Below are 19,148 nucleotides of genomic sequence, written 5' to 3'. Positions count from 1 at the left end.
ATCTCCATTTATGTTTATATTACTATTATATCTTTCAACGAGTTTGAGTCTTGTTTGTTGTTTTACACCTGTGTGAAAACTTACAAGGCAATAATAAAAAAAAGAAAAAAGAAAAACGATTCTAAGTCTGATTTAGTGGAAGTAAATTACTTTGGATTTAATATCAGACACTTATCAGACTTACTCGAGTGGGCTACTGTTTGCCAGTGCGACTTTTAGGAAGGTAGTACCTTAACTTTAAATCTTCTCCTTTACACAAGTATAACTTTTGGCCACACTAAAAGTTGATTATTGACACATGATGTCTTCCCAACACAGCAGGCCTATCTGTCCTATATGTTCCCAGTAGCAGCAGCAGCACCACCTCTCCCTGCCCTGCTCTCTCCCTCCGGAGCAGCCTGATGTCGGGGGAGGAGTTTGCGTTTTTGTCGGGACCCACAAAAACTTTTGCGTGTGCGCGTGTGTTTTCGACGCCACGCCTCTGCTCTGTGCGTTTTCCTCCGCGCGTTGATATCATACCAAGCTCATACTTGGCATTCCGCCTTTTTTTTCCTGTCAAACACGCTCGTTTTTCTTAAGCCGAGGAAAGACACGATATCTCCGAAGCAAAAGCTACCTCTGGTCGCTGGAGTATCCGGAGAGGAGTGAGCGGCCGTAACAGCAGTGCAGGAAAGCCATTGTGAGGTGAGTGCGCTCTCTGATACTTCTTTGTTGTGTGCTGCAACTTTCGTGCCGCAGCAGCTGCTTCGCTTCGTGTGCGCTTGAAGTTTTGGGATATTTGACATATTTCGCATTTTCCCGCTGCCGCTTAGCTGATTCAGAGCTTCTCGTGTTCGGCGGGGAGCTCCTTGTGTTGTTCGCTCGCCACTCTTGTGCTGTGTTTTGCTCCGACTTTTCAGGCGTCCCCCGGACTTAGTGTGGAGTTTGTTGAGGTATTATTAGCCCTGCAAGCTAACAAAACTAGCATGCCAACTCGAGCGTGTTATCACCGGATTGTCGGTGCTACATCCGCTGAAATGTAGAAAATACCCCTCTTTGTACACTTTTAAGTCGTTGGGCAGGGTTCAAACAACTTCTGGGCTCACTTAGATACAAGTTTTGTCCAACTTTGGATCAAAGGCGGATTTTGCTAACTCACAGTTAGCTAAACGGCTCCCAACCGTTGGACGTGATTTCATTTTCCCCTCTCCAATGCTATCAGATGAGACTCGTTTCTTCTTATTGTGAAAGTGCCGCCAACATGTGTGACTGGTCTTTCTGGTTCAACAGACGCCAAAAGGACAAATGAAACCTTTGTTACAACTCCAGCACAACTGTCCCGGCTGACTTATCAGTCTGGTGTAAGATGTTACCTTTATGTGCTTAAAGCCTGATCTACAAGTGGTGCTAACAGTCAGCTACAAGGAAAACCTGTGTGCTGTGATGAAATCTGGTGGAGCAGAAGGCAGTCAGTAATGTGCATGTGTCTTGTCAGTGTTTGCTGAGCTCATAGCTTTATTTAGCCCAATGCTCTACTGGCTCCTCACGCCACTAAACACTTGACCTTTTGGCCACTGGGAGCTATATTGAAACTGGCATATGCCTTCAGTGCACAAATGTCCTAACTTTGCATCACCTCTGTTCAGATGGACAAAGCTGCAGCTGTGGTGCACCAGCAGCAGGATTTCTGAAGCAGTAACCTGGTCATTCCATATGTTACATTATAACACAGTCCGATACAACAGATGAGTTACAAAGTCTACATCTATGAAGTTGACAATGTTCATTTTGTGTAAAAGTAAAGGTAATGTGTGAAAATATTTAGTCACCCATACAATTATTACTTGAGTGGAAGTATCTGATATAAAACTGTGCTGAACTATCAAAAAAAGTTCTGGCAATAAATGTACTTAATATCAAAATTACAAGTAACCTAAACATCTGGTCGAATGTTAAACCCAATACTCACAATTTTTCTGACATACTGAAACCTTTTTTTTCTTATGTAATTGCTGGGGGGGTACTCAATTACTTTAGTAAATGTACTTAGTTACATTCATTACCGATAGTTAGTTGTCTGCATCATATTACATTTTGTGTTTAAAATCCACTCAAGTACAGAGATGCATCCACTGTCTTACAGCCACTTCTTTCACATTCTGAGCTTATGGGGAAAAGTCTTTTTGCACCCCAGTGCATCGCAGGATGTTGTAATTACAAGGTTTGGCCACTGTGAAAGTTGTCTTCAAAGCCTACTGCTCTTCCTGGAGGGTTGTGGTAGCAACTACATAACTATCAGCAATGTATATTATTTGGCATTGTGTTAAGTGAAGTGATTCATTGAGCTAATCAAAGTTAACACTTCCTTTTTGTAGACAATGTCTTTACCTCCTTTTTGTTTGGCATCCGACAGACCCAATAGCAGTTTGTTTTCCACAAACTGAAATGTGTGCTTATACCGTGTATATATACTCTATGTATAAAAGAATATTGGCAGATAGTGGAACTTTACCACTCCTTAATGTCAGTTTTCGCATCGGCCCCAAAAATAATTTTAATCTTATTGTTCTAGGTTGGTGAAATGATCACGTATTCTAAGAAAAATAGTCAATGTTTGACAAAACAAGAAAATATAATTGAATCGTCTTGACCCCTCAGGTTTACGTCACAATGGGAAGCACTGTTACATGGTAGAGCCTGACCAATATATTGGTGGGCTGATATTAGCCCATCACATACATATTGGTATTGGTGTATATTGTGTCTGATATGCATCAAAATGAAAACTTTGAGATGATGCAGATTTTCGGTGTAGAAAAATAAACTTCTTGCTTTGCAATAGAGTTGTTCTGATTACAATACCAGTATCGGAAATACCTCTGATACTGCCGAAAATGCAGGTATTGGTATCGGCGAGTGTGCAAGTCTTTGCACCGATTCTTCTTCCCTGATCTAAAAGCCAACACAGGAAGTTGCACTGTGCGGATCGTAGGACCTACTGTTTTTTAAAGTAGCAAAGAAAAAGTTGCTTTCCAGTACATAACATTAAGCAGAGCTAACCGAGAAGTAGCATTTTTCTGTTTCTAAATTATGTGGTAGAGGAGTCAGACAAAGCTGGCAACATGCCAGCTATTTGACAATAATTTACTCTAGATAACCCCACCAGCACAACAGCGACATTTTCAGTATGCAAGGCAGTATTTTTGAGGGGTGGTACGAGCGTTGCCAATTTCAACACAGCAACTGTATAAAGCATTTGAAGACACATCACGTGACTGTTTCCCCCAAACTTTATGAGAGCAAGGGAGCACATTTTATGTAGCCTGAAAGACATTTGGCTCTCTGATGTGTGCCCCATGTCTTTTCTGATTCTGCACACTAGGTGGACATAGAATCATGTGTTCCCTCAGTAAATATAAAGGGAATTATTTATTATCACTGTTGCACTCAGTTTTAACTGACTGTCAAAAAAGATAATAAAATAATGTTTTATGGCAATCATTCTCTGCAAGGTTTTACCAGACAACGATGACAGCAAAGTTTCACATAACAGTGATAGTGATTTGACTGTCATTTGTTGTCAGTTATACCCCCAGAGAGGTCAAAAATAAAACTAATATAAGATAAATTCAATATCCTTAAAAGGATATTGTTTTTAAAGTGATTTAAGGTGATAAAATGAAAAGAATGATTGGGTTTTTCTGTGTTTTGGCTTTTGAGCTGTTAATAATGCCAAGGGGCTGTCCTCAGGACCTCAAACAGAACACCACGGATAATCCGATCCAGTGAGTACAAACAAACCTTTTAGGCTCTGCGCTTTCTTACTATCTCACCAGGACCAGTCTGATCTCTATAGCAACAGTGCAGTGATTGAAACCTCTGCAGAGTGTGTCCAATAAGCCCACCACAGCAGGAAAAGCTCTGCGACCACACTGATCCTCTGTGGTTCTCCTGTGGCAGGGACCATGTTAGCCACACTCTGGAAAACATTACACACCAGGCAGCGTTCATGTTGCATATGTGCGACTCTGTTTGAGGAGACTTGGAGCATCCTCAACAATAACAAAAGAATGTGTAATTTCCTCATGTGGCCCATGCAGACAAAGTTGCAGGCTTCTGGAAAGTTCACATGGCTCAAGTACTGCCTTTAAACTGGCTTCTCTTGAACAATGAGTAAGAAAAATGACGAATGATAAATCCGTCCTGTCATCCTCCATCTAATGGAGTAAACTTTTAAAGGCTAAAATGACTGGTGGTGTCCCGATTGACCTTGGCCAGTGTCTTTGTGAATTCACAAGCTCTTAATGTTTTGCCATCGTTTGTCAGGTCATTAACCATGAATGCGAGGGCTATTAATACCACCTGTATCTACGGAGGCTGTATACAACTTTAGATGAATCTGATCTTGCTCTTGATGAAGTGTGGAGACACTTGGAGACCAAGAAATCTGTCACTGTTCTCGGCAGCCGCAGAGTTAATCCTGGTTCTTGTTTATCCATCCCAATGTGTGTGATGTAGATCTGTAAAGTACAGGTCCACTATTTTGATTTTCTTGACCATCCTGACATTAGGCCTCATTCACAAAAGTTTTAATATTATTTTTAACAAATACAAATAAGAACTTGATGATTTCATTGTATGTAGTACTCTCTTGTTTTGTTTGCATATTGTGTATAGTACTTTTTTATGTCTATATTAGCCCTTACATTTTGATTGTATTTGTACTTGTACCGCTGCTATGATAACCTAATTTCACCTCTCGGATAAATAAAGCTATTTATCTTATCTACCTTATCTATCTCATCTATCTATAATACATTTAGTACATTTTCGAGTGGCCATCACCACAAATTGTGTGATAGTTAGACTCTCTTTTATCCCACTATCCAAAACCCAAATACATATGGGGGAATAAAATAGCCAGTTGTCATTTGTGGTATTTCTGAAGCTAGAAACAGATAAAGTTTTAACACCCAAAATAATATAATGTAGGTCTTATTTGAGTTTGATGCTGTTCAATAAGTGATATTGTGAAAAAATATATATAAATGAATATCTAACATTGGCCAAAGCCCATGAATTGTTGATCAACTGGTATTGTTAACAAAAGCTAACAGTCTGTAATCTGTCCAGAACCGGTTTTCAGACTGGAACACATTCACCTCAGGTGTGACGTCATTCCCACCTCCAACTACCAACTTCCAGGTCCAGTGGAAAGCACTATCAGACTCAGACACCTTATGACACTTATGCTCCTGGCTCAAATACTTTGCCTTGATTTAAGTTGTTGTACTTTTGAATGAAACCAATTTTCAGAACTTGTTCATGTGTATGGTTCATGCTGATATATCATTCAGTATTGCTTTAGCATCCTCCCATGTTCTGTGCTGCTCAGAGCCTGATTCTCTACACAATCATAGAAACCTAAATATAGATAGATTTCCATTTAGAGAAGTTTCAAATTGAGAACAGACTGACTGGATTGAACCCAATTTAGTATTTTAATGTGGATAACAATGAAAAGTTGTTTTCTTTCCATAGTCAGACAGAGTGTTTTCATACATTTTTCTTGTTATCAAATTTAAGAAAGTTTTCCAAGCTGCTCTTGTTGTGGGTAGTGGCGTGTGCTGGTGAATTCCAGCTGTTGGTTTTAAGATACAGAAAATTTCTCGGACCCCAATAATGTCTTTTGTTTATTGTTACCTGTACACACACTTAAGTTTGTATATGCTGCTTTAATCAGTGATTTAAAGCTGCACCGTTTTCCAAACATCTAGGAGGCAGCAGGATTAATTTCATCAAACCTTGCTGATTGTGTTGCCCTTTTGTCTCAATTCATCAGCTATCAAAACAAATACTACTCTCTACTCTGACAGTTTGATAAATATGTAAGGGTAATGCTTTTTTAATGTGGAACAAAACTGCCCTCAAACCCGGGTCAGCACAAGCATTGTCAATTGCATTGTTTCTGTTATTGCTGATGCCCCTTTTACCCTAAAAAACATGTTTTTATTTATAACTAGTAAATAAGTAATGATAACCAATCAAAGAAATGCTCATGGATGACATAGCTCCGGTACAAGCTATGTTGCATGCTTATCCATCTGTTGCTCTAGACATGAGCAGCCCTGTCCTGATCTTCACTGGATTTGGTAAAGTTCACACTTTAGATGGCATTGCATTCACTTGAGACATTGGTTAATACTCTCCCTTAAAGCTTTTCACCCTTAAAAGTAAAAACATCCTGTTTTGAAATTACAAACACATAAGCTTACTTTAGCTTAGTATTGTAACAAGATTCAGCTGCCAGCCACGGTTGTTATTCAAGCTGTCAAACTGGTGGTCCCTAGCTAAATGAGAGGGCTGCTTGTTGAAAAAATTGTTCCTTTTTAGAATTAAATCTGAATTTGTTATTTTAATTTTTAAACTGCATACCACGTAAGAGTTAAAAGTTTAACCAGTGTAACAATACGACGGCAATCCTTACCAAACAGTGAATTCTAAGAATTTAGTCCTAATGTGTTACAGGTGTGTTGTGGCTGGAGCCGTCATCATTGCGTCGGAGTGGAGTTGCCGTGGCAGCCCCGACGGGGCGCAGGAGGATGTTGGTGATGATGAACCAATGGCAGACGGGGCGGACCGTGGATTGGATGGCGACCCCGAGGGAGTGTGGAGTCCTGACATTGAGCAGAGCTTTCAGGAAGCTCTGGCCATCTACCCTCCGTGCGGCAGGAGGAAGATCATACTTTCAGACGAGGGGAAGATGTATGGTGAGGAACCTCAAATGTCTGTTTTAACATAATGATTTATATTAGAGTTGGGACTGATTTGATGCCCCAACTGTATCAGGTTCCTATCCTAATTCATTCATGGGATTTTAGACTGATATGATGTGCCGAACTAGATACCATAGTCTAGTGTTTTTATGTCCCACTGGTGCTAACACCAGTGGAGGTGGTAGCCAAGAATGTAAACTCTGTATTTGGGCAAGTAGAATTCCTCATATAGTTGTTCAGTTAAGCAAGTGAAAATTGAATATGACGCCTTATGTAATGTTGTCTGATCTAAACTGTGTAGTGAGCTGCATGTGCAGTGGAGTTACGCGATGCATCACATGCTACCGTATGCATTGCAACAATCAAATGGACACAAGTGAAATGGGCCTGGGCTGATATTGGATACAATCCAGTATTACAATATTTTCCATCATATGAGGTGTTGGGGCAGCTGAAGCAACACACTTTGATGTTCAACAAGGTAGCAATGACACCAGGATGGCGGAGGTTACTACATTACAGGTTAATTGGACTTATGTAGCAGGAATATTTCGAGTTAAAAATGAGAGGAAATGGAGTGATAAGAGATTTGAAAGGGGCTATATGTCATCTGTCCTAATATTTGGGTGCAACAATATCATGATTACATTTTTGGGATATTGCTCAAGCCAAGTGAAAGAATAATGTCTTTGGTTGAGGTGATAATAAATCATCATCTAAAGCAAGAGCAAATCCAAACTGACAGAAGGAATCCCATATCTCATCAGATTAGACTCTCTAGCAGACGTAACTTTTACAGAATGAAGTAGACCGAAACTGTATTTCCCATATGGTTTGGTCTTCAAATGAAGAGCCACAGCAGCCCAAAAAAGTCAGTGGGTTTTGATCTTTCTTGTGGAGACCTGTGAGTTTGTGTCCAGGTGATCTGCTTGAAGGTATTTTAGGAGAGGGCTCATTAGCTTTGAGGTCAAAGGGCAGCTAGCGCTGACAGGGTCAAAGAACCGAGCAGGTTAATATTTCAGGTCAGGTTCGGGTTAACCTATAATAAAGTTTCTTGGTTGCTCATTCCCCTGCGCATTAATTACTCAAAGACGGGTTCATTTTGATTTATGGCAGTGCATAAGCAGTGTTGTAGTCTTTCTTTTTATTATACCTCCTCTGTGCTGGCAACAGTCATGGACATGGACATCATGTTTTCAGGCTATCCATCTTGTGAAAGCAACATCTCAGGAATGCCTTTTTTGGAATCTGATGACATCTGGTACAAATGTCCATTTGGACTCCAGGATGAGTTGATTCAGATTTGGCTGTGAAGTCACTGTGACCTCACAAAACCCATTTTTGGCCACGACTCAAAAAGTCAAGTGCTTAATATCGTAACATTTACACAAATGTCAGATTCTGAATTGACGACGCTAGTCTTGCCTGCTCACCTCCAAACTGGCTATTGTATTGATCTTAAGTTCTGTCGCATTGAAGATGTGTGTGAAGCATCCACATTTTAGAATTTGTTGTTCATTCATCATTCATCATCCATATTTGAAGCATTATCTGCTGTCATGGTTTCAACTTTCTGCTCTATCAGAATCAGCTTAATCGGACAAGCATCTGAACACACACAAGTAATTTGACTCTGTTTTTTAGTTTTCTCAATGAACTGCAACGCAAATAGACATACAGCAGTAGTCCACCACAAGCTCATTGGTTTTCCTGGTATTGAGCTTCAAGTGAGTGTTGTTGCACTATGTGATGAAGCTCCATGTCAGTCCACTGTGCTCCTCAGTAAAAATTGTCTCGAAGTGACAAAAGCAAGGTTGTTTCTGGATGTTATTCACAGGCATCATGCATGTCATGCATATGTGTAGTGAAATAAAATTTTTCCTTTGAAGTCTTCACGACATGCATTTTACATGGGTCCCTACTGACATGGACGTGAACCGATAGTGAGGTGATAATTCTAGTTAGGATCTGTCCAGGATGCTGCCTTTGAGTAGAGGCTTGATGCATTTTTCTACCCTCTTGAAGCCCTTGGCTAGCATCTAACATTCAAAGCTTTTTGGCTGAGGGTTTGCACTCCCGCTTGTAGCAACCTGTGTCATGCATTTGTATATGAGTAAATGTCTGTTGTGAGGGTGAAGGGGATATGTGATCCCCTGTGACAGAAAGGGAAAGTTTGTTTCAACATTGCGGCCTTTCCTCCTTTTGTGGAGGTATGGGCTCACTGTAAACGACCCCCACTTCCTTCTCAGTAAACGAGGAGAGTGCCACTGCTACACACATTCACGCATTAGAAAGCTACACTGACGCTTTGAACATAATACCCATGCTCTCCTCTTTTGATACCAGCCTGGAGGACACCACCCACAAACTTTTGAGTTACTTCTTCTCAATGCTGTGATGAACTTAAATATGTCTGAATTGCTGTACACTATGAATGTACTTCTCAGTCTTGTATGTACCGACAAATATGTGGCTGCTTTTATTTACACTTGCGCAGTATAGAAGATGTTGCCGACACGTTACTCTGACATAGATAACAGTGTGTCTTTTAGAGATTAATGAATTAAAGTCCAAACACGAGTTCAGCTGATTAAATTCGCGCAGTTTTTACATATTACATTTCATGTCTGAAGGTGGTTAATATGGATATCATGGCCAAACAATCAGAAACATTTTACTTCTTGTTTCACTTGAATAGATCAGACAAGTTCAGTGAATTGGATCGCTTAGTGCAGCTGACAAGGAAAAGATGAAATTTAACTAATGCAAGAATTTTTATAAAAATGCTAAATCAGCTTACCTCGGTGCTTGTGAGTATGTTTCTCCTGCTAAACTAGGCCATATGTAAATGAGCTCTGGTCCCTGTGCTGTTTTTGCTCTGTCATACGTTTCTACCATGATGTCACCCTGTATAATGGGGCCAAGCATATATTCTCAAATAAGGATGATGACAGAAATCATTTGCTCTTGCACTCCAGGGGCAAGATGAAACAGTGGCTACTTGCAAAACTGACATTACATTGTCACGCCTCATATGATGGCGATATTAATTATATCATATGAAAAAATACAGGAATTTTGGAAATAAAAATTATAGAATTATTGGGGAGATTTCAAAGAGTAATGCATGTTATCAAACAACCAAATCAGGCCATGTTTTCTTTGAAAAATTGATTGCAATTCACTCAAAAACAACAAACCCAAATGTATTCAAGAACCTTGTATCTGATCTGGCCTGGCTCTTTACAAAAAAAAGACCTCTTTTGTAGATTAGTCATGGAAAATAAGAGTTGCAAGTTTTACTTTTTCTATGTAACTAGTAAGTAATACCATGTTTTCTAACACTTTCCAGTGTGCCTCCTTTTCTCAAAGTGTAAATCACACCTATTTTAATAAATAAAACTAGAGTTGATTTGGAAGAAAAAACACTTGGCTATAGTGGAGTAGTGGGAGGCTGCAGGAAAGTGTCCTGTTTTGGGAACTGCTGGGTCTGAGTCAGCCCCTGCAGTGGATTTTGGGGAATTCTGGTAACTCCACAGAGATGCAGAGATGTGACTCAGCCTGATGTGACCCAAGTCCCTACATCATCACACCACTTCCCAGAAAGAAGCATGGTGGTGATGATGATGTTAGTACATGTGTGTATGTGATTAAATGACTATAGCCGTGGAATGAGTTTGTAAGGCTTCATTTGGTCACCTTTATCTTTAGCTGCCCTGTTATTCTGACATCTGCAGCAGAGTGAATAATGAGTTGCTCACCAGTTATATTAGAGACAAGCAGATCATCAGGTGTGGTTTGGAGCCGGGGGAGGCAGTGAGAGAAAGAGCTGAACGTGCAGTCTGTAGCGACCACATTTTGATGACATCTCCACTTTTTCCCTCCATTCCCACTACTTGTGTATCTGCTTTGGAGCTCTGCCATCAAGCCAGGCCAGATCTGACTTAAACACATGCCGTCCTTAATGAGAGTATCATACAGCCAAAGAAATTGAAAGCTTGACAGTCCGTGTAACTGTGTGCATGTGGGAATGTAGTGGACTCATAAGAGCCACACCAACTTGTCCTATATACACTAAAAGAGCAGTCGATTAATATTGCTGGCTTCATTTCAAATGCAGTCTCTTCTTGTCCTTCATACCAAAGCTGGATCGGTGCATTCATTACAACCTTAATATAAATTTGACCAGTTCACAACCCTTAATGTCACTGTGACCCCCTTGGCTGACAAACATGAAGAACACATGGTTTTGTGAGGCGTGTTTATGATTCTGAGGAGATTTATGTTGTAAGATATAAACCGAAATAGAGACTGACTGGTTTAAGTACTGACTTTTGATTTTATCTGTTCCTCTCTCAATTCTAGGTCGAAATGAGCTGATAGCTCGCTATATCAAGCTACGTACAGGGAAGACACGCACACGCAAACAGGTAAGCTCGGGCATTTTGAAAAGTACAGTATTTCCATGTGCTTACTTTACAGTACTTTCAAGATGGAGCTTAGCTTCCCCTGATACATTTTTGTTTTGCGGTAACTTGCCTGTTCACCTTGTTTAAATGATTATTATTTTACCATGGTTATTTAAAAATGTTAAATCATCCTGTGAATGTGTGTTTTTTCATGGGGCTAACCCTGGCTCCTTAGGTGTCTAGTCACATTCAGGTTCTGGCACGTAAGAGGGTACGAGAATACCAGAGCAGCATCAAGGTGGGTGCACAGCGAATCAACTCTCCCTTCCCTCTGTAGTCATATCCCCCCTTTCTCTTTCCTTTTTCCTCCCATCCTCTTTCCTTCATCCTGTCCTTCGTCAGGTCTCTAGTCACCTGCAAGTCTTGGCCAAGAGAAAGTCACGTGAGATTCAGACTAAGCTCAAGGTACATACGCTAACTGACCTTGCCATGCTAGCTGCTTTGCGCTGCATGTAGCCCGAATCTAACTTGACCCATTGAATCACCTTAGCTGTATTTGTCTGAGCTAGTGGCAGATTTATGCTTCTTTTTTTGCGGTCTAAGTGTACCTAAGAGAGGAGGCTACATAAATACATGCTTTGGGGGTTCGGTCATAGTTTACATGCACTTCCTCAAAAATAAAACTATGTGCTGGGGGGCTGTGGAGCCTGCAAGAACTCAACCATTTTCTGATAAAGCATGGCAAATTGTTGGAGTGTTAGTGAGATAGTATGAATGACTGTGAATTCATGGAATGGCCAGCTTAGCCTCTGCAAAATATTTCATTTATTAGCTTTCTGTCCATATTGAACGTTGTCTGGGCGGCTCAGAGTAAACACAAGATGTTTTGATGTATCATTAGATGTGTGAAGGAAGGTTTGTTATCATGCATGGCATTTCAGTTTACTTAGTAAGAAGGTTTTGTGCTTCAGGCAGATAATTGCATGAGATGCAATGTGTTGTTCTTTGTTGACCTAAGCATGTGCATGGCTGGAATAATTTACACGAATGCTTACATACACGCAGACATGCAGGGAGTGTTTAAAGGTCCAGTGTGTTGGATTTAGTGGCACCTAGCGGTGTAGTTGCAGATTACAACCAACTGAATACTCTTCGTCTACCCTCATCTACTCTGCGGAAGAAGACTTGCTCCTTCTGTAGATATTCACATATTTTGTGAGGAGGACACTGGGAAATTAATGGGGAAATAATGATAGCTGATACTTCAATGCTTGCTTGATCTAGCTTAAGAAACAAAGGATCGTAGTAATTGATGCACCTGCAGCACTTTCAAGGTATTCATTCGAAGAAAATTGCTAACCTCTTGTCTTTTTTCTCTCTCTTGCTCTCTATTATTAAAACAAAGGAAAATCTTCTTTAGCAATAACTATCAAAGGCAAACTTCATGTAGAAAGATGGGGCTGTTAGTGGCAGCAACGCTGAGCCTCCTAAATCCTACATTCTGGACATTTTGAAGTGCCCATATGATGAGTTTTGGTTTTCTCTTTCACATCACGTCTGATCTTTATGTTCTCTCCTATGTATGTTTTCTGTGTACGCAGTTTTCTTGTGGTTTTACCATGTCCTGTGTAATTGTCCAGATAAGGAACAGTTTATTTCCTGGTATAAACATTAGAACGCAGCTGTGAAATGGCACCGATTAATAGAATGTAGCTTGTCCCATCAATGCAGTATACTTTTTTTTTTTTTTTTTTTTGCTAATAGTGAGGATGTTTGTCAAGGTAGGTTCGAGGTGTGGTCATTTCAGTGTTTCCCTCAATGTTTAACAGTGAATCTGTGACCTGCTTTTAATGTACTGAAGTAATCAATGATGTGTCTTCTTTACCATAGGCCATGAACTTGGTAAGTTTTGGTTATACAACTACAGATTTCTGCTTCAGGCTTTGTGCTTTGTGGTTGGCATCACGTTACTTGATAGCCCACAATGTTGTTCTCCTGCCAGACTCAAAAATCCTGCTCATTACTTTTTGTTTTTAGTGGCTTTAGTTCAATTCTGGTGATGGCTCCAGTTAGCTCTCTTAGCCTGTTAGCATTCTGCGCCTCCTGCTTTGGCATCCCCCTGTATTTGCTTTGCACTCTGTCCTTTCTTCCCTCATAGTAACTGCATCATGCTGAAGTATTGTAATATGTTGGCTGGCTCGCTGTTTTAACTGGCCTTGGAGGTTGGCTGACTCTGGGAAGTTAACATCAATTTTGCTTGATTTTATTTTTAAGATTGTGTGCTATCATTGTGTATTACTGTTTCTTTCTTATTCAGGACCAGGTATCCAAAGACAAGGCACTGCAAACAGTAGCCAACCTCTCATCTGCTCAGATTGTCTCTGCCAGTGTGATGAAACCACAGACTCCGTTCCCTCCACCAGTCAGAGTGAGACACAAAAACACAGACACATCTGTTCTTTTCTACCCTTGGGGTAAAAGTCTGAGTAATACTATCTGCTCTGTTTCCCATTCTTTTCCTTTGTTTAGTTTTGGCCCGGCCCTATGCCAGGACAGCCTGGACATTCTCAGGAGTAAGTATCACTGGCAATTTGTTTGTTAAAAATTAGAGTTATGCCTAAGCTGGTACAGTTGCTCATTTTTGGGTTCCTACTCCTTCTTTTTTCAGCATCAAGCCCTTTGCACAACCACCATACACTACACTATCAGCCCCTGTCCCTGCTCCAATTGGTAAGTGTGAACACAAGCTTACTGGTTAGAGTAATTCGCATTGATTTTTGCAATGTTAATTGTGTTTTTTCATGGCTTAAATGTGTGGCAGGTTATGAACCCCTGCCTCCCCATCGCCCTGCTGCTATAGCAGCTCCTGTATGGCAAGACAGAACCATCGCCTCAGCAAAACTACGGCTACTGGAGTACTCTGCTTTTCTGGAGACACAGAGAGACAGAGAGACGGTACAGACATTTATAGAATATAATGCTTTGCCAAAAAACAAATCTTTCCTGTCTTTCTTATCACTTCTCTTTCCTTCCGACAGTATAAACATCTTTTTGTACACATCGGCCCATCAAACCCGGGCTACAATGACCCTGTGTTGGAGTCCATAGATGTGAGGCAGATTTACGACAAGTTCTCTGAGAAGAAAGGAGGCCTGAAGGAGCTGTATGAAAAAGGGCCACACAACGCATTCTTCCTCGTCAAGTTCTGGGTCAGTGCACAGCACAAGAGTTCCCACTGATAGTTTCTCAGTAACTGTAGATTTTGTGAGGCATGTTGCAGAAAAGGACGTTAGTTGTTTAGATGAATTATCTCAAATGTGTTTCCTTTTATAGTAGATTATATTACAGTGCAGTAGATAGTTGACGTCAGTCTTCTGCATCACGAAGGTCCTCTTACAGTCTGAGGTTGTAGCCTCCTTCACCACATGGGGGAAGCAAAGCAAATGTGATGTTGGCGCAAGGGTTTAGTTGTTTGTTAGAAGTACAGAAGTATAGAAGTACATTTTAAATAAGAGAAGACATTTTTCAGATTGTATTTAAAAAAAGAGAGAAATAAAGACGCAAAAAAAAAGGAAATTATTATTTACAGATTAAAAGAATACATATTTAGAGAATAAAAATGAGCAAGCAAAGGAAAAGTTACACATTAAAAATAAGTTAAATAATAAATAATTTAATTATTCTTCAGTAACTTTTTTTTCTTTTTTTTCTTTTTTTTTTTTTTTTAGTAGACTTCAGGTATACAGATAACTTGTTCCAAATGTGCTTGCTTTGTTATGATCCTGGCAACAACGAGTAAACCTGTCCCACATGACTGGGATGCCTCATAACATACAAGTAAACCAGAGATGTATTTAGGCGTAAGAAAATGTAATGCCTTCTATATATGTGATTAGATTTTGTTATTTTAAACCTGCACCTTTGACAGGCAAAAAAAAATTAAGTGTGATTTAAGTGTTAAAATCCAGCGTTGTTTACATCCACATTTACCGGAGAGCCGTCTCCCCACCATATGCATGTGCATGCATGCAAATGTGACCCCATGCCTCCACCAAATGAACTAGATAGAGACCCCTTTGTAGAAAAACGGATCCATCGCGCTAGTAGATGTCATAAACTCCACAGGGGACCTTTTTAAATGCATTACATAAAGAATGTAAAGTCACAGGAAGATAATGAAATTCAGCATGTAGAGCAACAGTTGCATCTTTGACATGTGCTGGAGAGACAATCATCAGAGAGAGTATTTGTGCCTTTACCGTTGACATCCTCTGATTTCCCTCTCATCTCCCTCTTTCCTCACCTGCTCTCTGTTTATCCTGTTACGCGTGTTTCAGGCGGATCTAAGCAGTGACATTGAAGAGGGTTCAGGCGTGTTCTATGGTGTTAGCAGCCAGTACAGTGGAACAGAAAACATCACCATCAGTGTCTCAACAAAGGTCTGCTCCTTTGGCAAACAAGTGGTAGAGAAAGTTGAGGTGAGAAGATGAACCCCACCTTTCTTTTTTTCAAAATGCACATGAAGGGTTTCATGTAAGACCAGAATAACTTGATGTAATTGTGACATGGGTGTTTGGATTTACCCTATTCAGACTGAATATGCACATATGGAAGGAGGAAAATATGTGTTTCGCATCCATCGTTCGCCCATGTGTGAATATATGATCAACTTCATCCACAAACTCAAACATCTGCCAGAGAAGTACATGATGAACAGTGTACTGGAGAACTTCACCATCCTACAGGTATGTGTGTCTGTGCACCTCTTGTATCTCTGTTTGTTCTTACATTTTATTGTAAAATCCTGACCTTTGTGTCTTATCCTCTCTAGGTGGTGTCCAACAGAGAAACTCAGGAGACTCTGCTGTGCATCGCCTTTGTGTTTGAAGTGTCTACAAGTGAACACGGAGCACAGTACCATGTTTATCGACTAGTTAATGACTAGCAGCACCCTGGGTGCATGCAGAGACTCTCCACAGACTTTTTTTGATACATACAGCATAAACACTATTTCCAGCTCAAACACTCAGAATCGCCACTCCTAAACACACCTTTTTCCCTTAACAGACCAACAGTCACACTGTCATCACACCTGTTATTTGTTTAACGTTTATGCATTTCCGTCAAACTATGCACACATTTCCGAAACAAACAGTTATTTAAACACTAAAGTGAAATTTATTTTCATAGATTTTTATACAAATGTGGTGTCATTCTTGGCATAATCATCAATGTGTGTTGTGATGTTATAAAGTCTCACCTGTTGAAACTGATTGTGCACATCACTCAATGTCGAGCTCAAAATATATCAGGCTTCTCATTTTCATTTGAACTTAACCAAACGGACAAACATAAAAAGCATGAGACACCAGTAGACAGGTGATATTCTTATGTAATATGAATCATATGATTAATTATTGCCATTTCTGAGGAACTGCATTTACGTCACAGGTGTGACTGATATGAGACGAGTTTGAATATAGGTTTGCAAACAAATCTTTAATCAGTGTTAATGTAATTCTGCCACAATGACTATTTTTTTCTACAGTTTGTAGTATCTCTATAGGGTAGGAACTAAATGAGCCGTCGCTAAGTGTGAAATCATGATCTCCAGTTACTTTATTCAAAACGCTAACAGAAAGAGTGTGCCTCTTCTCAGAATATAACGCACTACACGTAAAGACGTTAAAACCGTATTTATATTTGACAGAAATGTGTCAAAGTATAAAGTGAGACATCGTTTTAGGTGCATTTGCTGTTCAAATGTTTTCCAGCGATATGGAGGGAAAGATCTTTCCATCAGCGCTCAAGGAGGCTTTTCAAGTTTGGCTCACATGTCTTTGAAAACAAAGTAGTTCACACAACCAGTTTCAGATTCAGTTCGCACTTTGGTGTGAAGTAACGATCTTTACTGTTTATTGACACAGTACTGTTTTTACTTAGACTGTGTGGGCTTCCTGCAGTATTTCTACCTCCACGTGAGTTGGGATAAGAATGTGCTTTGGCTCATAAAGCCTTAACCTGAGGAGCACTGATGTATAGGATGTGTGCACTACACTTGTTAATGGTACTGTTTATAAGCCAAAACAAGGTAAAATGACTTGTTTTTTTGTAAAGATGAGCTTTCTCTTTTGTATTTTACCAGCACGGTTAGAAGTGTTACTCTAAGCATTATACAGTATATGATGGGTGTTTTGGTTGTATTGTTTTTGATGTATGGTACAGACCACACTAAGGTCACCCACAGTGCACTGGGGTAGATTTTTGCGTGATAACACTAGCAAATTATTCATCTTACACTTGCTTTTTTTCTCGTTTTATGTAATGTTTTTGGTTTCTGGTACACGTGGATACCAGCATGTTGTTTTTGTTTTTTTTTGTTTTTTATAGTAAATGTTATTCGACTGTATCACCCCCTATCATGGCAGGATTAACTTTAACCATGTGGAAGGTGACAAAGATTTGTAAGAGCCGACTGGTTCAGTTTTAAATAACCAGGCTGACCGTGTGGTCAGCCAAAATGTTTATTCTTTTATTTTTCCTGTCTATGTACTCTGGTTGGCTGTGCCTCATCACTCCTTTGGTCAAGTATGCTCAGTGAATTGAATCTGTGCCTTTATGCTGTACCAATAAAATTACATGGTGTTTGCAGAATTATTATTATTAAAGTCTCCATAGTAACATTTAGGCCCAATCTCAGTGTTCACAGACAGACTTTGAGGCGCATTCCCATCAAGTCAGCGAGGGTTCAGGACTGTCCCACCATCGAATAGACTAGTGCATGATGGATCCCTCGCAGATATTTTGAGCCCTTTATGACTACTTTCTGTTCGAGTTTGCCTGAGGGAATTACCCACAGTTCATTGCTTTGTAATGTTAAATAAGGAGGTTACCAAGGGAAGTCCAATAATATTGTAAAAGACACTTAGGATCCAGATGATGGCATTTGCATACACAAAGCTTATAAATCACTACCAAAGATTTCACACTTCCCCCTGAAACTGATTCTCTTCTTAAATCATTCAGTTTACTAAATGACATGAAAACGTAAACTTTTTAAAGATCTTTGAATATTTGTTCTCTGAAAACTCTGATTTCATTTGTTTTTATTGTATATTTTTACAATTTTGATAATTTGTTTATAAAAATGTCCATAATGAGTCCAACAGTGTAAAGGAGTGCTAGAATAGATTAAGCAGACAGTGGAGCAAATTTAGTAAATAACATGCAGCTTCCTCTGAACCAACAAAAAGCTTTGTGCTACTTTGTTTACATATGCAGTAGTACTCTCCAAGACCTGTAAACGCATCTTAATGTTTAAAATTGAAAATGACAGTTTGCATTAAATATGAAGAAAACAAGACTTTCTTGATCTAAACCTCAGATTTAGACTGGTTTATAACTAGTCTTATTTAGGAGGTCACTATCAACATATTGGCGGGATTAGATATATTTTCCCCTTATACACTCATGAGAGACTCATACTTGCGATTGCAATTGTCATTCTGGCCTGCTAGATGGTGCTGTCGCCTTAATTTAAAAGAAGATAGATAGGTGGATGGCTAACTTTATTAATGCCAGAGGAGCAAATAGGTTATCAATGCAGCGGTTACATTCACGTAGAAATACAAAATACAAGGGCAAGCATTGAAACAATAAAGTATACAATTTTAAAAAACATAACATACTATACTATATACTATATTATACTTAAGCCATCATAAAATAAAATGCTGAGGTGTGTATCAAGGAGTAACGATAAGTGGAACATAATGTGTAAGAGGATAAGGTGCAGTGTTTACAGTGATAGTATTTTAAACGTTTTGGATGGAGCGTTATAAAGTCTGATGGCACCAGGAAGGAATGGTTTCCTCTGCTGTTCCTTTAGTTTAATCTAGTTAGTTAGTCTGTTGCTGAAGCTGCTCTTTTAAGCTTGTCCAGAGTTTTGTGGAGGGGGTGAGAGGCACTGTCAAGTTCACATGTG

The 19,148-nt window shown here is 39.7% G+C and overlaps 1 protein-coding gene across 2 annotated transcripts; it reads left to right on the top strand.

Moving 5' to 3' along the window:
• The first annotated feature begins 452 nt into the window (after nucleotides 1–452).
• On the top strand, nucleotides 453–17,821 carry tead3a (TEA domain family member 3 a). Of its 2 annotated transcripts, XM_037103230.1 has the most exons (13): nucleotides 453–684; nucleotides 6,508–6,749; nucleotides 11,121–11,185; nucleotides 11,400–11,462; nucleotides 13,055–13,066; nucleotides 13,482–13,592; nucleotides 13,694–13,737; nucleotides 13,833–13,894; nucleotides 13,986–14,119; nucleotides 14,203–14,373; nucleotides 15,502–15,642; nucleotides 15,757–15,909; nucleotides 15,996–17,821. In XM_037103230.1, exons 2-13 carry the CDS (start codon nucleotides 6,602–6,604, stop codon nucleotides 16,107–16,109), a joined length of 1,218 nt encoding a protein of 405 aa, XP_036959125.1. In that variant the 5' UTR covers nucleotides 453–684; nucleotides 6,508–6,601; the 3' UTR covers nucleotides 16,110–17,821. The 2 variants fall into 2 exon arrangements, with proteins under 2 accessions (XP_036959125.1, XP_036959126.1); XM_037103231.1 differs by lacking the exon at nucleotides 13,055–13,066 and having other exon boundaries at nucleotides 15,996–16,138.
• Nucleotides 17,822–19,148: the final 1,327 nt, after the last annotated feature.

The sequence above is a fragment of the Acanthopagrus latus genome, chromosome 7 (genome assembly GCF_904848185.1).
Source record: "Acanthopagrus latus isolate v.2019 chromosome 7, fAcaLat1.1, whole genome shotgun sequence".
In the NCBI taxonomy this organism is placed as follows: Eukaryota; Metazoa; Chordata; class Actinopteri; order Spariformes; family Sparidae; genus Acanthopagrus; species Acanthopagrus latus.
This window is presented reverse-complemented; position numbering and strand designations above follow the sequence as displayed.

What these genes read in the sequence shown, in the direction of transcription:
- tead3a (XM_037103230.1), top strand. Translation starts at nt 6,602, where the DNA reads ATGGCAGACGGGGCGGACCGTGGATTGGATGGCGACCCCGAGGGAGTG. An exon ending in CCCTGTCCCTGCTCCAATTG is followed by an intron (nt 13,895 to 13,985) that starts GTAAGTGTGAAC and finishes AATGTGTGGCAG; the next exon opens with GTTATGAACCCCTGCCTCCC. An exon ending in AAGTGGTAGAGAAAGTTGAG is followed by an intron (nt 15,643 to 15,756) that starts GTGAGAAGATGA and finishes TACCCTATTCAG; the next exon opens with ACTGAATATGCACATATGGA.